Consider the following 18072-nt stretch of genomic DNA (forward strand, 5'->3'; position numbering starts at 1 on the left):
TTATTATGATTACTAGAAGTACCTGCTCCCTCCGGGAGCAACCACGGGGGTTATGTTATTATCCTTCCTCAAACATGCAATTCAAATTGCTTCAACAAAATAGCTCTCGCTGCAAAATTCCAAACACCTCTTTGCACTGGAAAACGTGGAGGCAGGAATACTGCCCTGAAAAAGGTGGAGACTTGAAATACACTCCACACCTGGAGGCAGCGCTACATGATATACATTTAGATAGAAAATTTGTGTCCCCCCCCCCCCCCCCCAAGACCACCTGCAAAGCTAAAAACATCCCAACACATTCATCGGGGTCATGCTGATCCTCTGTAGCAAGTCTGGATAGAATCGGCCCAGAACTGTAGGAGGAGTTAGAAACACACACACACACACACACACACACACACACACACACACACACACACACACACACACACACACACACACACACACACACACACACACACACACACACACACACACACACACTTCTATGCAGAGCATTGGTGCTGCCTCAGCAGTCTCCTTGGCCATTGGACACAATCCTGAACAGATCACCACTCCAACACAGGATACCAACCAGCAAGCCAGCACTCATTTTGCCAACCTCAGAAAGATGACCAGCAGAATCAACCCCACCTGGTATTAATTTAACATAAAAGTGGGATTTGAAATCAGGATCCTTGGATCCCAAGCCCACCACCCTAACCATTAAGCCAACACCAGACATACATACAAACACCGATCCGTGAATTATAGTAAGACGATAGATAGTAAGGATAAATCAAGACCAGCAGAAGCCCGTGGTAAAAATTCCACCACATTAAAAATAAAAAAGGAAGACTTTTAATCTTGCACTTGTTGAAAGTGAAAAGAAAATGTGAGGTTATATATTTCTGAACAGCAAAGAAAATTTTTTTTTGGAGAGATGAAGGCAGCGGTCTGTTTCCTATACACTGCCCTGGTTCAATTTTTTTGTCTGATTTAAAAAAATTATAATTTACCCATGGTTTTGGATTAATTTGAAGCAACTTTTACTTAATCATTTTTTTCTTTCTGAGGAGCGTTTCCGTGTTTTAGGATGGGACAGACGGACAGACAGACAGACAGATGTTATTAGCCGAGTATATATACATTCAGTCTTTTGTTTTACCTGGGTTATCGGTTACCTTCAAAATGATAATGGATATTAATGGTTCAATTTCAATCTCTGACCTTTACATCCTTAATGAACCAAATGCCCTCATCTTGTTTTCTGGGGATTGTAAAAGCCACCGCATCGGCTTATTGGGGACCTCGTGTGCAATGATGTAGTCAGTGGAAGATCTACAAATTCTTTCTGTTCATCCATTAACTTCACTCAACTCATGAAGCATTCTGTTGACCTTCTCCACCATGACCCTTTTCAATCTGAACTGTCTTGCCAAGCTCCAGCTATAAACTGTCATCCGTGTGTTTTGCATGCTGGATGAGGCATCGATGTCTGCACCGTCCTTCTGGAGGACGTTGAACTGCTCGACTCGTTTGTCAGCACCGGTCATTGTTGGATGTTAAAGGTCCCATGATGCCTTTTGCGAATAGTCTGCAAGTTGTAGCTGGCACCCTCAATAGACATGTAAAAATTCCTGCCACCCCCCCCCCCCATCCTGAAGACAAGTGGTGTCACCACCAAGCCATCATACTTCACCTTATCTACCAGCGAATTGAATTGTTGGATCCTACGTCCTTATGGCGATGAGAGAAATGCATGGACTCAACAAGAAAAAAAGCAATCAGAGATTGCAAACAGTCGCTAGGACTTCTTTTGAGTGGTGTATTTTTTTTTTAATCGGTTTTAGGGTAAATCCAATATGGCTGCCAAACCATGTGACCTATGATGTCATATGCGTGACCCTTTTGGTCCTTATTTCATGAGGTGTAAAGGCGGTCATAGGTGTAAAGTTTCGCCTGAATCTTTTCAGCCATTTCAGAGAAGATTTTTGAAGGTTTAAAAAAACAACAATGCGGCTGCTGAATCACGTGACTGATGACGTCATGAATTTCTTTTCTGTGGACCATTTTATCCCAAGATGACCCTCAAAAATTTTCATACTGATCGGATGTGGAGTTCTACATATGCAATTATGATGTCCTAACGAGGGAACCTATGACGTCATTAAAAAACAAGAGCTCAAGTGAGCACAATATATGCCCGAACAAGAAGGTATATTCAGAATTGTGCTACGACATGGAAAACAGCATCCTGGTTGCCATGGCAACCACTTTAGATGACGAATATATGTCGCGACACACTGTCTCCACAGTCTGTACCTATGTACCAAATATGAAAAGTGAAAGTTGAAACTTTGGGAGTTAGAGTGCGGACAGGAATGGACGGACAGACATACAGACAGACAGACAGACGGATGGACGGATGGACGGACGGATGACCGGTATCACATAATACACCCCGATATATATATATATATATATATATATATATATATATATATATATATATATATATATATATATATATATATATCGGGCGTATAACAAGAAGGTATATTCAGAATTGTGCTACGACATGGAAAACAGCATCCTGGTTGCCATGGCAACCACTTTAGATGACGAACGTATGTCGCGACACACCGTCTCCACAGTCTGTACCTATGTACCAAATATGAAAAGTGAAAGTTGAAACTTTGGGAGTTAGAGTGCGGACAGGAATGGACGGACAGACAGACAGACAGACAGACAGACAGACAGACGGATGGACGGACGCATGACCGGTATCACATAATACACCCCGATATATATATATATATATATATATATATATATATATATATATATATATATATATATATATATATATATCGGGCGTATAACAAGAAGGCATATACAGAATTGTGCTCCTACATGGAAAACAGCATCCTGGTTGCCATGGCAACCACTTTAGATGACGTACGTATGTCGCGACACACCGTCTCCACAGTCTGTACCTATGTGCCAAATATGAAAAGTGAAAGTTGAAACTTTGGGAGTTAGAGTGCGGACAGGAACGGACGGACGGACGGATGGACAGATGGACAGACACACGGACGGACGAATGACCGGTATCACATAATACGCTCCGATATATATATATATATATATATATATATATATATATATATATATATATATATATATATATATATATATATATATATCGGGCGTATAAAAATCACCCTCATTCGACATGAGGAGTTACTATGTGCCAAGTTTCATTTTTTCCTTTGTGTAGTTTCAGAGATATAGAGGTCCAAAGTTTTTACGTTTTTCTAATATGGCTGACACACCACGTGACCTGTGACGTCATAATTATCATTAAAACATTCCACATGAGTAGTCGCACCAATGGTTAAAATTTCATCTCAATCCGACAAGCGTTTGTGGAGAAAAACACGAAAGTTCTGTGCGGACAAACAAACAAACGGACCCAAATGCAACACCCTCTCCGAATTCTTCGGCAAGGGAAACAAGAGATTACCTTCAGGATGGAAGGATGAGGAGAGAAAGAGGTGTCAGGTACAGGAAAGCACAATCTCATTAAAATTATTCACCGTCAGCCTAGAAGGAGGAGTGTTTCAACAGCTATATTGACAAAACAAAGGCCTAAACATCAAACGGAAGAGGCAAACCACCTTTGATTGGTTTTCCTTTTGACAGTTTGTCTGACAGCAGATGGCAGTTTCAAATTGAAACGATGCTGAAGAACTGAATGTCATGAAGAATCCCGCGATTACATTTGCTTTGGTCAATTGATAAAAATGGATACCAATCACTTGAACGAAGCGAGCGGACGTCCCAGAGCACGACGGAGAGCGTATCAAAAATTGGAAAATGGCATGAAAATCAGAACTGCAAAGAAAGTTTCTCATCGACATGTCATGCCAGCAATGATGCACGACATTGAAACTCGGGCCTCTTACAAGGATAGGGGAGGAAAAAAAAAACAAATTAACCACAACATGGAGAGCAGCAGAATGACGTCATCTCGGCAGAACAAATGGAGGCAAGAAAAGAGGTCAACGGATCAGACAGGGAAACTAAATGTGACGACATATTGGTCGCAATCTAAGAACTCAAATGGAACTGGGCTGGACATGGAGAAAGAAGAAAGGACAACTGGTGGACAACAAGATTTATTAACCGGCAACCCACAATTGACGAGGAAGAAGCAGAGTTAGACCGAAGATCAGACGGAGAGAAGAAAATAATTCAGAAATTCATCGCAGTACTAATGGGCCCCAAATGCATCGAATGAAAGAGAACGGACCCGTATTGGGGGAGGACTCTGTCCTGCAATGGACCCAAACAGGGTCATTTATGGATTTGGTAATCTCACTTTGGTTTCTGTACAATGGGTCTGCAGTACAGGCCTAACAATTCCAAAAATGATGAAGTGAAGAATGTGGTGCAGGAATGGTCACTCAAATCCTTTTGCACTCTTCATTTCTCCTCTCACCCTCCGACCGTTAAATGATCGTTTCGCCTTCATTACACCAACCATCGACTGTAACTCATGTGTTATTGTAAATTATCTTCTTCAATCTATATATTACTAAAACTCTCATCTTGTATGTATGTATGTATGTATGTATGTATGTATGTTACCGAAATACAGCCAAAATGGTACATGATAGCGCAAAAAAATTTGGCCAACCTTACTCACCATTCTCTTGTGGTGTGCAGTATCAAGTTTCGTTAAAATCAGGCAACAAAAAAAAAATATTAAAAAATCAATTCCCGATTCAGTCAAGCACTCTTCGGGAGTATTTTATCATTGCAAACAACCTCAGCGGTATAGTTCGCTGGAGCTATGTTTTTTTTATTTTCTTGAAATTATATTTTTCATCAACCGCTGTCACAACGAGAACCCAACGGGTTCACGGGTCGTCTAGTAGTTTTTAAACCTGCCTTTTTGGAACAGTGATGAGAAGTGTAATAATCCAGTTTCAATAACTGGATTGCAAACTGGATTAGTGATCGGAAGCAAAGAGTGGTTCTGAGTGTGAGGATGTCTTGCTGGGAGGATGTAAGTAGTGGGGTACCTCAGGGGTCAGTGCTGGGACCATTACTATTAATTATTTATATCAACGATCTGGATAGTGGGGTGAAGAGTAGGCTTTCCAAATTTGCAGGTGACACAAAGCTTGGAGCTTGCAAATGGATACTGGAGTGCATCCTCTGTTAAGACGTAATAAATTTAAATGAAGAATGAGTCAGCAGTATGACCTCTTTATTTATGTGCAGTCCAAGTTCCACCCGTCTCCCAGCTGAGGAAGTAACGTTGTAGACATGGACACGGTCCAAGCCCTGCTTCTCTCCAGGCCAGGTGAGCACGGCTCCACCGGGTGACTTTTGTTTACGGATATTTAATTTAGGGTTATTTTCATTTACGGACAGTTTTCTGATCTTATATGATGGAGTGATGTCGCGAATGATCCATCAGATGTGCACTCGCCACAACATGTACTGTCGGATTCCGACATTAGCGAGGGATACGTTCCTGAAAAATACCGCGAATGTAGGGGTCCACAAATGTCGGGGCATTGTTTTTAACCTCTGCCATTGAAGATGGATGGAGGTTACTGTTTTCACCCCTGTTTGTTTGTTTGTTTGTGAACAGTATTACGGAAAAACTCCTGGACGGATTTCGACGAAACTTGGATGGGGGGATTAGGTATGGTCCAAGGATCATGGCATTAGATTTTGGACTTGGTCCAAAGTCCAATATGGCCGCTATAGCGGCCATTTTGAAAAAATATTTGAATTTTTGTTTTTGCATTTCTACATGTTTTAAGTGATTTCCAACCCAAAAAAAAAATTGTTAGAGAAAAAAAAATTTTGCAACTTTTTTTCAAAAAAAATTCGATTTTATTTGAAAAATATTTGATTTATTTTTGCATTTCTACATGTTTTAAATGATTTCCACCCCCCCCCAAAAAAAAATTTGTTGGAGAAAAAAAAAATTTGCACCTTTTTTTTCAAAAAAATTTCGATTCTATTTTTTTGCCATTTCTACATGCGCGTTGATCTAGTTTAGTTTATTCAATCGTGGTTCAGTAGAGTCTGATCCGTTTTAACCTGCAATGAATAGGATATCAGGTTCACTTATGTGACCCAGCAGTATTGGCGGCGGAGGTTTTGCACTCTACCGAGTGCTCCCCCTCCAGTTTTATTATTGTTATTTATCTATCTATCTATCTATCTATCTATCTATCAATTAATTAATTCATTATATGTTCTCGGCTCATGGGTGAGCATTGACACATTACAAATGAGGACACAACATAACAAAGGGAACAGCAGGAGAAAGGGAAACACCAACAGCAGGGTGGAGGGAGAAAGTAGATCCCCAAACAAAAATTCTGCATTCCTTTCCTGTAGCAATTCCCTGCAGACGACTGTAGTAGGACCTGTTAAGGCCCAGTCACACCTTGACGTTTTAGCCAGCTTATGCCGATTTTTGGAAAATTTGTCTAAAACGCTGGTACACGTCGAATACGTTATGGGTAAGTTTTGATAACATTGAGAGCACACTGAAAAACACTGCCATACGTCGTAGTACGCTGGCTTTAAACGTTGAACTTTTGGGTTTTCCTCGAATTTTTTCATGCTTGAAATTTTAATGTATGCCGGCGTATGACTCGCACGTTCCGCTACGCTGGCCATAAGTTGTAGGCACGTTATGCGATCGTTGACACACGTTGAAACACGTTACTTGTAAGTTACTCATAAGTCGAAACACGTCGAGGTAATGTTTAGCGTACCCGAAACTTATTTCTAACCTATGAGTAACGTGTTGTAGGCACGCTACACGAACGTTGTTCACACTTTGCAACACGTTACTTGAAAGTACTACTACTACTACTACTACTACTACTACTACCAACATCGACATCAGTAAATTCTCTCCAACTACTACTACTACTACTACTACTACTACTAATAACATCGACATCAGTAATTTCTCTCGAACTACTACTACTACTACTACTACTACTACTACTACTACTACTACTACTACTACTGCCACTACTACCAACATCGACATCACTAAATTCTCTCGAACTACTACTACTGATACTACTACTGCTACTACTAACATCGACATCACTAAATTCTCTCGAACTACTTCTACTACTACTAATAACATCGACATCACTAAATTCTCTCGAACTACTACTACTACTAACATCGACATCACTAAATTCTCTCGAACTACTACTACTACAACTAATAACATCGACATCACTATATTCTCTCGAACTACTACTACTACTACTACTAACATCGACATCACTAAATTCTCTCGAACTACTACTGCTACGACTAATACTACTACTACTACTACTACTACTACTACTACTACTACTACTACTACTAATACTACTACTACTAACATTGACAACACTAAATTCTCTCGAACTACTACTACTACTACTACTACTACTACTACTACTACTGCTACTGCCATTGACATCTACTCAACATGGAGTCTGGAACACTGACGGGTTCCTCTTGTGAAGCCCATTTGTATATACCAATTCCCCTAAACGCTGCCGATACGCCATTATACGGTAGCTGTAAGTTAGAAACACGTTCAGTAAGTTCTGTGGTCGTCCGGAAGACGTCAATCAAATTCGTCCACATACGCCAATGTGCGTTTGAGATACGTTACACATAGGTTCAAAGCACGCTACTAATAGGTTCAAAGCACGTTACTCGTAGGTTAAAAATTAAGTTTCAGGTATGCTAAACATTACCTCGACGTGTTTCGACTTATGAGTAACTTACAAGTAACGTGTGGCCGACGTGTGTAAACGATTGCGGAGCGTGCCGAGAACTTATGCCAGCGTATGCGGAACTTGTGAGCCATACGTCGAGTACGTCGTAAAATTTTCAGCATGCTTGAAATTTCACGACATACTAGACGTACCACGTAATATGCCAGCGTACTTCATTGTGCTCCTAACGTATACACAACTTACCCATACCGTATTCGACGTGTGCCAGCGTTTTAGACACATTTTTCATCGGTCGGCATACGCTGGCTAAATCGTCAAGGTGTGACTACGATGTTGACACTTCCAATTTTCAGGCGGTTATGATGAAATCGGCGAGCGGCAGGTTTTTAACAGAGAACGCCATGAGTTCGTCGGCGATACGTGCAGCGCGCTATGACCAAGTTAAACTATCGTTGGGCATAGGTTGTGAACACCGACAACAGGCTAAGCATTCGTTGGTATAAGTTATCTTTAACACAACGAAACGTTCTGTGCCCGTTACTAATACGTTATGCATATGACCAACACGTTATGAATACGACCAAAACTTAAAAAAAAAACCTCAAAACTTCAGCCAACGCCAACGTTTTACGTGCATTTTTATACGTTGCCATTCCTGGCTAAAACGTCAAGGTGTGACTGGGCCTTTACCAACTACAGCAAATGAGAGTACTACACACATCTACATATATATACAAATATAATTTGAAGTTTTTGGTTGTTTGTTTGTTTGTTTGTCTGCACGTGCTAATCTCCTGAACGGTGAAAGATAGGAGGAAACCTCTGAAACACAAAATGTCGGGACGGGCCCCTGGAAGGTTATAGGCGAGGTGGCGAGGCCCCTTAGCTGGGGGGGGGGGGGGAGGGGGGAGAGAGATTTAGACGGTAGTTTATATTTAATGGGATTTTATGGCCGCAGCCACTGTTGAAATTGATTACAATGGCCGCGGCCGTAAAATCCCATCAAATATAAACTACCGTCTAAAATCCCCCGGCCAAGGGGCCTCGCCACCTAGCCTATAACCTTCCCGGGGCCAGTCGGGACTGGTCCAATCCAATATAACAGTCCAATCGGGACTGATACTGGGCTCATGTCAGACCGATGTACAAAAGATTAAATTCATTCAAAAAGAACCCGGGCAACGCCGGGTGCATTCAGCGAGTATACTATAATTCTAACTGTAACATTTTTTGCTTGTGGACGGAGACGGACAGACAAGTGATGCAGGTAACAATGAGGGGTAAGGGAGAATGCAAAGGATGGACAATATGGATACATTAGCAAAATTATGTTTGACCGGTTTGTGGTTTTGTCAAGGTCTGAGGAGAGGGAAGAGGCTGCTGCCTGTCCGTCAGAAGGAAGAGAGAGAGAGAGAGAGAGAGAGAGAGAGAGAGAGAGAGAGAGAGAGAGAGAGAGAGAGAGAGAGAGAGAGAGAGAGAGAGAGAGAGAGAGAGAGAGAGAGAGAGAGAGAGAGAGAGAGAGAGAGAGAGAGAGAGAGAGAGAGAGAGAGAGAGAGAGAGAGAGAGAGAGAGAGAGAAATGGAGAGGGAGAGTGAGAGTGAGAGTGAGAGTGAGAGTGAGAGTGAGAGTGAGAGTGAGAGAGAGAGAGAGAGAGAGAGAGAGAGAGAGAGAGAGAGAGAGAGAGAGAGAGAGAGAGAGAGAGAGAGAGAGAGAGAGATAGAGATAGAGATAGAGATAGAGATAGAGATAGAGAGGGGGACTCATCAGCAAAGTGATAAAGAGGATTTTCCAGAGAGATAGTGAGATCATTGATGAAGATTAGGAATAAAATGGGGCTGAGAACACTGCCTTGGGGCACTCCAGCCTTGACAGGGAGAGAGAGGATGAAAGGGTTCCATTGAGAGTCACATGTCTACAAGAGTGGAGGAAGTTAGGATTCCAAGAGTGGATTTGACCTTGGATTCCATAGGCAGACAGTTGGAGAGCAAGGCATGATGCCAGACTGTATCAAAAGCCCGAGATATGTCCAGAGAGACGGCCCTGATCTCATGTCTGATATTGAGGGCCTCCATCCATTGTTGAGAGAGTCGAAGCAGTATGTCCAAGGTAGAGTGACCAGGTCTGAATCAGATTTGATGATCTAAGATGAGGCTGTTGGAGAAATGGAATGATTTTATGTCAACTGCGATGATGGATTCCATGACCTCATTGATAATTGGAAGTACAGCAAGCTAATTGCTCTGTAATTAAGAGGATCTCCTTTTGCACCTTTTTATGTAATGTTGTGATGTTGGCTGATTTCCAATTTCCAAGGTAGATAAAGGAGACTATCCCGAGAGTGTAAAAACCCCCCCAAAAAACAAACTTTTTTTTTTAACAAACAGAAAAAAAACGCGAATACAAGAAGCGTGAATGTGGAAGCAGGTCACACTTTATGACCCACGGATATGCGGGGTCTGCGAATAGCGGACCGCGAATATCGGGGTCCGAGAGTATACACTTTCGAATGTTCTGTATTTCTGAATAAATTTGACCTAAAATGTGATCAGATCTTCATCTAAGTCTTAATAGCAGATAAAGAGTTCCTGATTAAATAAATAGCACACACACACACACACACACACACACAAAAAAAAAAAACTTGCCGCCTGTCTCCAGTTTGCCAAATACTACCTGGATGATCCAGGAAGCTATTGGAAGAATGTTCTTTGGACAAATGAGTTGGAAGTGGAAATTTTTGGCTTAAATGAGAAACGTTATGCTTGGTCAAAACCAAACACTGCATTCCAACATCAGAACCTCATCCCAACCGTGAATCATGGTGGTGGGAGTATCATGATTTGGGGCTGACTTGCTGCCTCAGGACCAGGACTGCTTGCCATCATTGACGGAACCATGAATTCTGGATTGTACCAGCAAATTCTACAGTAGAATGTCAGCACATCCGCCCGCGAGCTGAAGCTTAACAGAAAGTGGGTCATGCAGCAAGACAAGGATCCTAAACACACAAGTAAATCGACAACAGAATGGTTGAAACAGAAAGATTTTGTGTTTTGGAATGGCCAAGTAAAAGTCCAGACCGTAACCCTATTGAAATGTTGCGGCAGAACCTGAAGCGAGCAGTTCATGCAAAAAAAAAAACCCATAAACCCATTTTATGTGTGTCAGGAAAAGGTTAACCATTTCAAAACTCTATGAACCACCGTCTCCGGAGGGCTGCAGTGCTCATCGATTGTCTTCGTTCAATGTGTTGACAATCGACCGGCAGCCTTCCTAATTGATGGTAACTGTTCCTCCGTTTTTGGCTTCAACCCACTATGGCCTGAACACACCTCTGTAGCTGACAGCCACAAAAGCAGTGACTTTCCGACCCCTTAAACGACTTCGCTTCAACCTCATCTGAGCTTCTTCTCGCTGCAGTAGCCATGGAATTGCAGACAATATAGAACCTGGCCGTGAGCCCGACGGTCACCTCTCAAGGTCTACATTAAGAAATGGACCAATCTCATGCACAAGTGAGTGTTTGACGACACAAGAAAAAAGTGGTCATCACTTGCAGTAGGTAACAGTTGAGGTTATTTCCTTACCGGCGACTTCTGATCTTCACCTGATGTCGTGCTCGTGCGGCGTGCTTCGATGTATGGGATGAGTGCCGTACGAGTGGGAGATCCTAGTGCCAGACTGGATGTCGACAGCAGTACGGGCATCGACTTGTTCTCCATGTGTCCATTGGGGGTCATTGCTTGAAGAGGACAAAAGCAGAAGGAAAACATAATCGGCAATTCCACAAGGATGGTTACGAGAAGAGGGAAAGGATGAGTCGTGATTCTGCAAGGTGGATGAATTATGATGAGCTTATAAGTACGGTCTTACTGAACAAAGAAGCTGGCACGATGCTACACAGGCTTGTTGTTATTTATAAGTCCATGGGGTTTTCCTCGTTATGAGTAATAAGTAATTAATCAAGGGTTTCTCCTCCCGCAATAGTAAACTTGCAGTCAAAGCAAAAACAGAGGGTCTCTGTTGTGCCCACCAGCCAAGCATGAGAGCTCTTTCAGCTTGCAGACGTCATCATCCATGGTCATGGAGGCAAGCTCTCCCTCCGAGTCTGACTGATTGGCATCACCCTATGAGGATCAATGAGTTGGAAAGAGGAAAGCAAACTTTCATGAAATCCCTTCCAAGCACCGCAAGTTACCTTCTGACACTATTTCCACAAAACCGACATGTATAATGCTGTTTATAAATCATTAAACCAAGACAGGGTGACTTGGTTCCAAGTTTGAATCTTAGGAGAGTTAGGTGAATTGATAAGGATGTTGATGGAACACAGGTGAGATGGTCCAATTGTTCTCATCCCGACATCTGTCAAAGCTGGGTTTTTTTTTTAAGACCCAAGTTAGTTTTTTTTGTGACAGTGACCGAGTCAGTCATCCCAGATGGAAAAATTTTGTCTGCAAGGGAAAGAGATGATAAGTATTCAAAAAAACATTTGGTATAATTGTAAAGCAGCCTGAAAATATATCAAATGAAGACAAACAAATCTTTTGATTGTGTCGGTTTATCGCCGCATGATGTTCCCCGTGCTGTGATTGTCTGACAAATGAAAGACGAATTTTAAAGTCATGTGACCGGCATGGCCTGTTAACAGAATCACCGAATTAATCTTAAGAACAATGACACTTGATTTTATCTGTTCGCATTTATGTTTACCTCCAGCAACAAAAGGTGGACAGGGGTTGTTTTCACCCCTGTCTGTCTTTGTGACTGCCTGTGAACAGGAAATCTCAAAAAGATATGGACGGATACAGACGAAACTGGGTGGAGAGGTTGGGTGTGTGACAAGGACAAAGTAATTCCATTTTGGTGAAGATCCGGGACCGGATGCAGACACGAGATTTTATTAATTTTTAAAGTGATTATTCATAATTGGAGATGGTGCCAAAAAGGATTATATATATATTTAATTGACCCCTCCCATACTCCTTCAGCCGAAGAAGCTGCATAAAGCAACCAAAGAAGACCTACCCAAGGTAAGTGCTAATGCTGTTTCGAACCCTTCCCAGAGTTCCTCAACAACTATAAAGACATTCACACATACTACACATATGAGAATCCCAAAACAACTACAACACGGTAAATACTGTATTGTTCAAAATAATTAATTTACCAATCATTTCGTCATTCGGGCTTGTTCGCCTCCGAGCCATCTAGCCTGGGTTTGAATCATCACCCAGCTGTAGAACGTCATGCCTGTCCAGCCAGTCCCTGAAAGACTGGGCACAAAAACTTTCCCCAGCTGACCCCACAACATGAAGGTGGGAATAATTGGTGCCGTTAAAGTAGTCGTCGTAGGACGAGACAGCGGCAGCAGCAGTAGTCTCTCAACTGGTTCCTTGGATAGCAAAAACAACTTGGCATCAACAATACAGGTACGTCTGCTTTTCATCAAACGGTTTCTGCGATGCGTCGCTGCTTCTCGACTCGCATCACATCGAAATGAAAATTTCTTCTTGGAATTTATTCATCAAGTTTGTTTGTAAAGGTGCACACGGTACAGAAGCTTCCCTGCCATGAATCACCGACGGCAGCCATAGTCTTAGACTGGGCTGGGTTGCAGCTGCGTTTGACATCCCAATGGAGTTTCTGAAATATCCTTGGCATTTCTCATCTTGAGTACAATTGTTTAAACTTTTATAACCTCAGTATAAACTCAAATATCACTGAAAGTAGATAACAGGCTGCTGTATAAAAGGCGACCGACCACGTAGTGATCTTCCCATGAATCACCCTTACAAGTCTGTCCTGTTTTCACGAAGAGATGATGAATCCTCTGACGTATCGTACACCGTTTGTTAGCCTCGGATGGGAGAGGCTAATTGCAATCGTCGTGTGTGTCAGAGAGTCCGCACATACATCTACTCTGATGTAGATCGTTCATTCTGAGATACACTCCGGTGAAGTGAGAAATTGTTACCTCCGCCACCGAAGGTGAAGGAGGTTATGTTTTCACCCCTCTCTGTCTGTTTGTTAATTTCCGGAATCCGATGTTGGTCGGTTGTGTGTGTCATTCTGTCTATCTGTCTGTCTGTGTGTTTGTTTACCCTGTAGCAGCCACACCGTTTCAGCGATCATGACCAAACTGGTTACAGACGTCGGCCATGGTCCAACTTAGACACTTGTCGTTTTTTGTCAAATCTAGGTCAAAGGTCAAGGTCAAGGTCACCGAAATTCTTATTTTCGCAATAACGTCCGCCAAAATGGTTGTATCGACTTCAAACCAAATCCAAAATGTGCATCTTCCAATACTGCATCCAATCATACATCTCATTGGGGGTGTCACACCAACACCCTTCTTTGCGGTCGGGGGTCGAATGTCAGGGGGTCGGGTCAAAACTTTCAAATTGCGATAAAAACGTCATTTCGATCCCGATTGACTTCCAATTTGGCATGTGGTATCTTGGTATGAGTGTCCTATTATATGCCAAAAATGGTGAAATTTGGTTCAGCCCCTTCCGGTTACCATGGCAACAAATTTCCCTTATGATAAACAAACGCAAATTTTCAGATTTAAAAAGAGTTTGACAGTGTCCACTATTGTGCAGATTTGTTCACCAATAGTTGCACCCATGTAGGCAATGGCACTGGCGACTGATGTGTTAAGTTTGGTTGACCTTCAATGAAGGTCAAGGTCAAGGTCGACTATAAACCGCGAATCGTTCTTTTTGTCATAACGTACTCAAAAATGGTCGTATCGACTTCAAACTAGGTTTAAACTGCTCACAATTCATATCTCCAATTATGATTTTACACATTTGCATGCTAAAAAATGCAAAGTTTAGAAGTTTGCCCCAGGTCGAAGTTGAGCGGGGGTCACGTAAAAGTTGATTTTCACTTTAAAACGGCCATAACTCAAAAAACAGTGACAGATAGCGACTACATTATCATTATCAACATATAGGAACTTGCATATGACCTTTTATTTGACACCAAATTTGTTGACTTTGCGTGACCTTGTAAGGTCAAACCCGAGGTCGCAGGTTTTTACAATGCTGAGAAAGTGGCCATAACTTCAAGAGTTTGAAAGATAGAACAACGAGGTTTACGTCATATTGATCGCCATCGAAAAGTAGGGAAACACATATTTTTGGTTATTCTCCATCACTTCCGGTTATCGAGATACATCGAATAAATAAATAATATTTTTGATAATTTCTCAATTGATTATTGTAACAAGCTAAATATTTATGATTTTTAGATTAATTTCAGCAAATTGTTCAATCACCTAAGAAAACGTCAGCGAGAATGACTTCATAATTGGTATGGACCCTCTTTAGGCAAGGTCCATCAAGTTTGTTCAAAGTTTAGAAAAATTGGATTTTAAAAAACATGCCTTCTGTTCACAATGGGGAAATATTGAAAGTGTTGTAAATTCGTTGTTATTGGTTTCATTCCAGGGAGGTTTGATATCGCGCATGCATAGCTTGTCACTATATGAAGTCATAAGGTCAAGGCAAATCTGGTGACCTTGAAAGATCAAACTCCAGTTTTTTGTTTTTTCAGAGATCATGGAGATATGACAAAGTTATTCCGGCAATTCCTTGCTCAACGAGCGATTTCATTTGTTGGGTCGCCGAAATAGGTGACCCTTATTGTCAGTAATTCTGTTTGTTTGGATGTTTGTTCGTTTGTCATAAGCATAATTGGTAGTAAACGTGGGCCGATTTTGACCAAACTCGGGTGGTAGGTACATCTTATGACCTTGTGCTTTGGAAATTGTGATGGTTGCTAGGGACGCTTTGGTTCCCTAGCAACAACCGAAAAACCTTCAAAATCGGTACCGTTCACGCGAAATCAATTCCGAAAGCCATTATCCCACGTAGGGTTATGAAATTTGGCACGAATGATCTACAGGTGATGCTCTATCAAATATATTCCGGTTTTTGTGATATATGGAATTCTTTACCCGCAGCACCCCCTACAATTAGGGTATGCACGAAAATCGGCGAAAATTGAAGGCCCCCTAGCGACCAGGTGAGTGCATCGATACGAATGAAACTTTACAGGTTCATGGTACTGAATGAGTACTACAACTTTGCCTCAGGACATATTGACCGATTTCGCTTACGTCAGGGGTCAAAGGTCAATTAGTGCAAAAATCGATAATACGCGAGAGCTGGAGGTGCCTTCGCGCCAAATGCTACTCCTCCTAGGGTTATGGTCGGATGGTCATGAAAATTCACACTAATCGTCTGGAATACATTGTGCACAAACGTTCAAGCCGGATTTTCAATTTAGATCTTTGTTCACCCACAGCACCCCTCCAACTTTGGGGATTTCCGATTTCAAACCGCATTTTCGGTACTTTTCATTCAAATGGATACCGAGTAGTTATCAGTAGATGGAACTGGATGAGATTTGATAAGCATAATCTTAAGGTGATTCCCTATTCGCTATATGACATCCATTTTGCTCTATATCTTATAGTTTCCAAATGGCAACCCTCTCAGCTTGGGTGTCCGAGGGCCATTGAGCATTCCTGCTGAAATTTCAAAGCACACTCGCTCCAAGACGATTGAACCGAATCGAATGAAACTTTACATGCTTATAGACCGTAATGAGTACTACAACTTTGCTCGTTTGCATAATGACCTATCTCGATTATTTCAGGGGTCAAAGGTCAATAAGTGCATTTTTTGATCAAAATGTCTATTCAAGTCCCCATACTTGCAAAACGGCTCAACCGATCCAAACAAATTTTTGCACGTGAATACTCCCCGATGAGTAGTACAAGTTTGCTCATTTGCATAATGACCTATCTCCACGAGGTCAGCAGTCAAAGTGTCGCAATACTAACAGTCCTGCTCGGCGACCCATCGCCGCCTACCGGCTTGTCTGTTTGTTACTTACGAAATATAAAGATTTTGTAAGTATATTGATGACTTCCGTCATCTGTTTGTGTGTTTGTTTGTATGTGTGTGTGTTTGTGCGTTTGTTTGTAGGCACGATAACTCGAGAACGGAAGAAGCTACCAATGTCAAATTACACCACGTGATTCAGGAGGGTGATGGCTCGCGCTCATTAGATTTTGGTCAAAATCGGTCAAAGGTCAAGGTCACAGTGAGGTCAAACATTCGATTTTTGATGGTTTGGTACAGAATCATCGTAGAAACTTCTGGTTTGCGGCGCGACCTTCTCTAGAGACAGCTTTTATTAGACAAGGTCAGAGGTCAAGTTGACAATTTCGTAAGTACCAGTCGATGACTGCTTGTTTGTTTGTTTGTGCACAGGATATCTCAAAAGTTGTGGACATATCCGGATGAAATTTTGTGGACAGGTTTGGTGTGTGACAAGGACGAACTGATTAGATTTTGGTGAAGATCTGGATCCGGATCCGACTACAAGATTTTTTTAAAAGTGATTCTTCACCATTGAGAGACGGGGCTAAACTGATATAGAGCACGATATCTCAAAAAGTTGTGGCCGGATTCGGATGAAACTTGATGGACACGTTGAGTGTGTGACAAGGACGAATTGGTTCGATTCCAATGAACATCCGAATCCGGATCGGGATTCGAAAATTATTTAATTTTTTTTATGTGATTCATCACCATTGTGAGATGGGGCTAAAACTATATATGGCACGACATCTTAAAACGTTGAGGACAGATTCGGACGAAATGTGGTGGGACAGGTTGAGTGTGTGCCAAGGATGAAATGATTCAATTTTGGTGAAGATCCGAATCTGGATCCGGCCTTTCAGTGGCATAACAAAAGGTGAACCGTTCAGCCTGGCGGAGGTATGCGCTCCACCAAGTGCCCTTCTAGTTTACATTGGAATGACTTACGGCTCTAATTTGCCTTTCGGCCGAAAGCCTACTTATTGTTCCCACTGAGCACTCAGCTATTGTTGCTGAGAACAAAGCTTTAAAACTCCTCCACTGAATAGACGTGTTCATTGTTTGATAGAATTCCATTCTGCAATTTTTTTTTTTATAAACTGTACACACAAACTCCATCATTCGCTTGCTCATTGTTCCTATCAAAGCACTTATTAAGTCACGATGCTGAGATCACAGGCACCATGTTCATTTGTCCGCTCTCTCCACCTGTGTTTTGTAACCCATGTAAAAGGACACCATGGTCTCCCACTGCAGTTGGCCCCGGAGCGTGCGGCGTGTGTACAAGCTCCACGGGACAAAGGAAGATTAAAAACAAAAAAACAAAAAAAACCTCTTGACTGCAGAGATCACATTCTGGATGCCTGTTACTTTCCTGAAAATCGATGTTGACAAAACAA

At 41.9% G+C, this 18072-nt stretch overlaps 1 protein-coding gene across 2 annotated transcripts in view; it reads right to left on the bottom strand.

Annotated features, from left to right (window-relative positions):
• Positions 1-18072, bottom strand: part of LOC147010084 (voltage-dependent T-type calcium channel subunit alpha-1H-like) — a 145358-nt gene that overhangs the window by 75731 nt on the left and 51555 nt on the right. For both annotated transcript variants that reach the window (XM_085861603.1, XM_085861604.1), the window contains exons 13-14: positions 11806-11899; positions 11360-11514 (exon numbers count right to left, since the gene is read on the bottom strand). In XM_085861603.1, the coding sequence (XP_085717729.1) occupies positions 11360-11514; positions 11806-11899 (249 nt within the window). The remainder of the gene's footprint in view (positions 1-11359; positions 11515-11805; positions 11900-18072) is intronic.

The sequence above is a fragment of the Eptatretus burgeri genome, chromosome 17 (assembly GCF_056783735.1).
Source record: "Eptatretus burgeri isolate ZD-2024b chromosome 17, Ebu_testis_v1, whole genome shotgun sequence".
Lineage (NCBI taxonomy): Eukaryota > Metazoa > Chordata > Myxini > Myxiniformes > Myxinidae > Eptatretus > Eptatretus burgeri.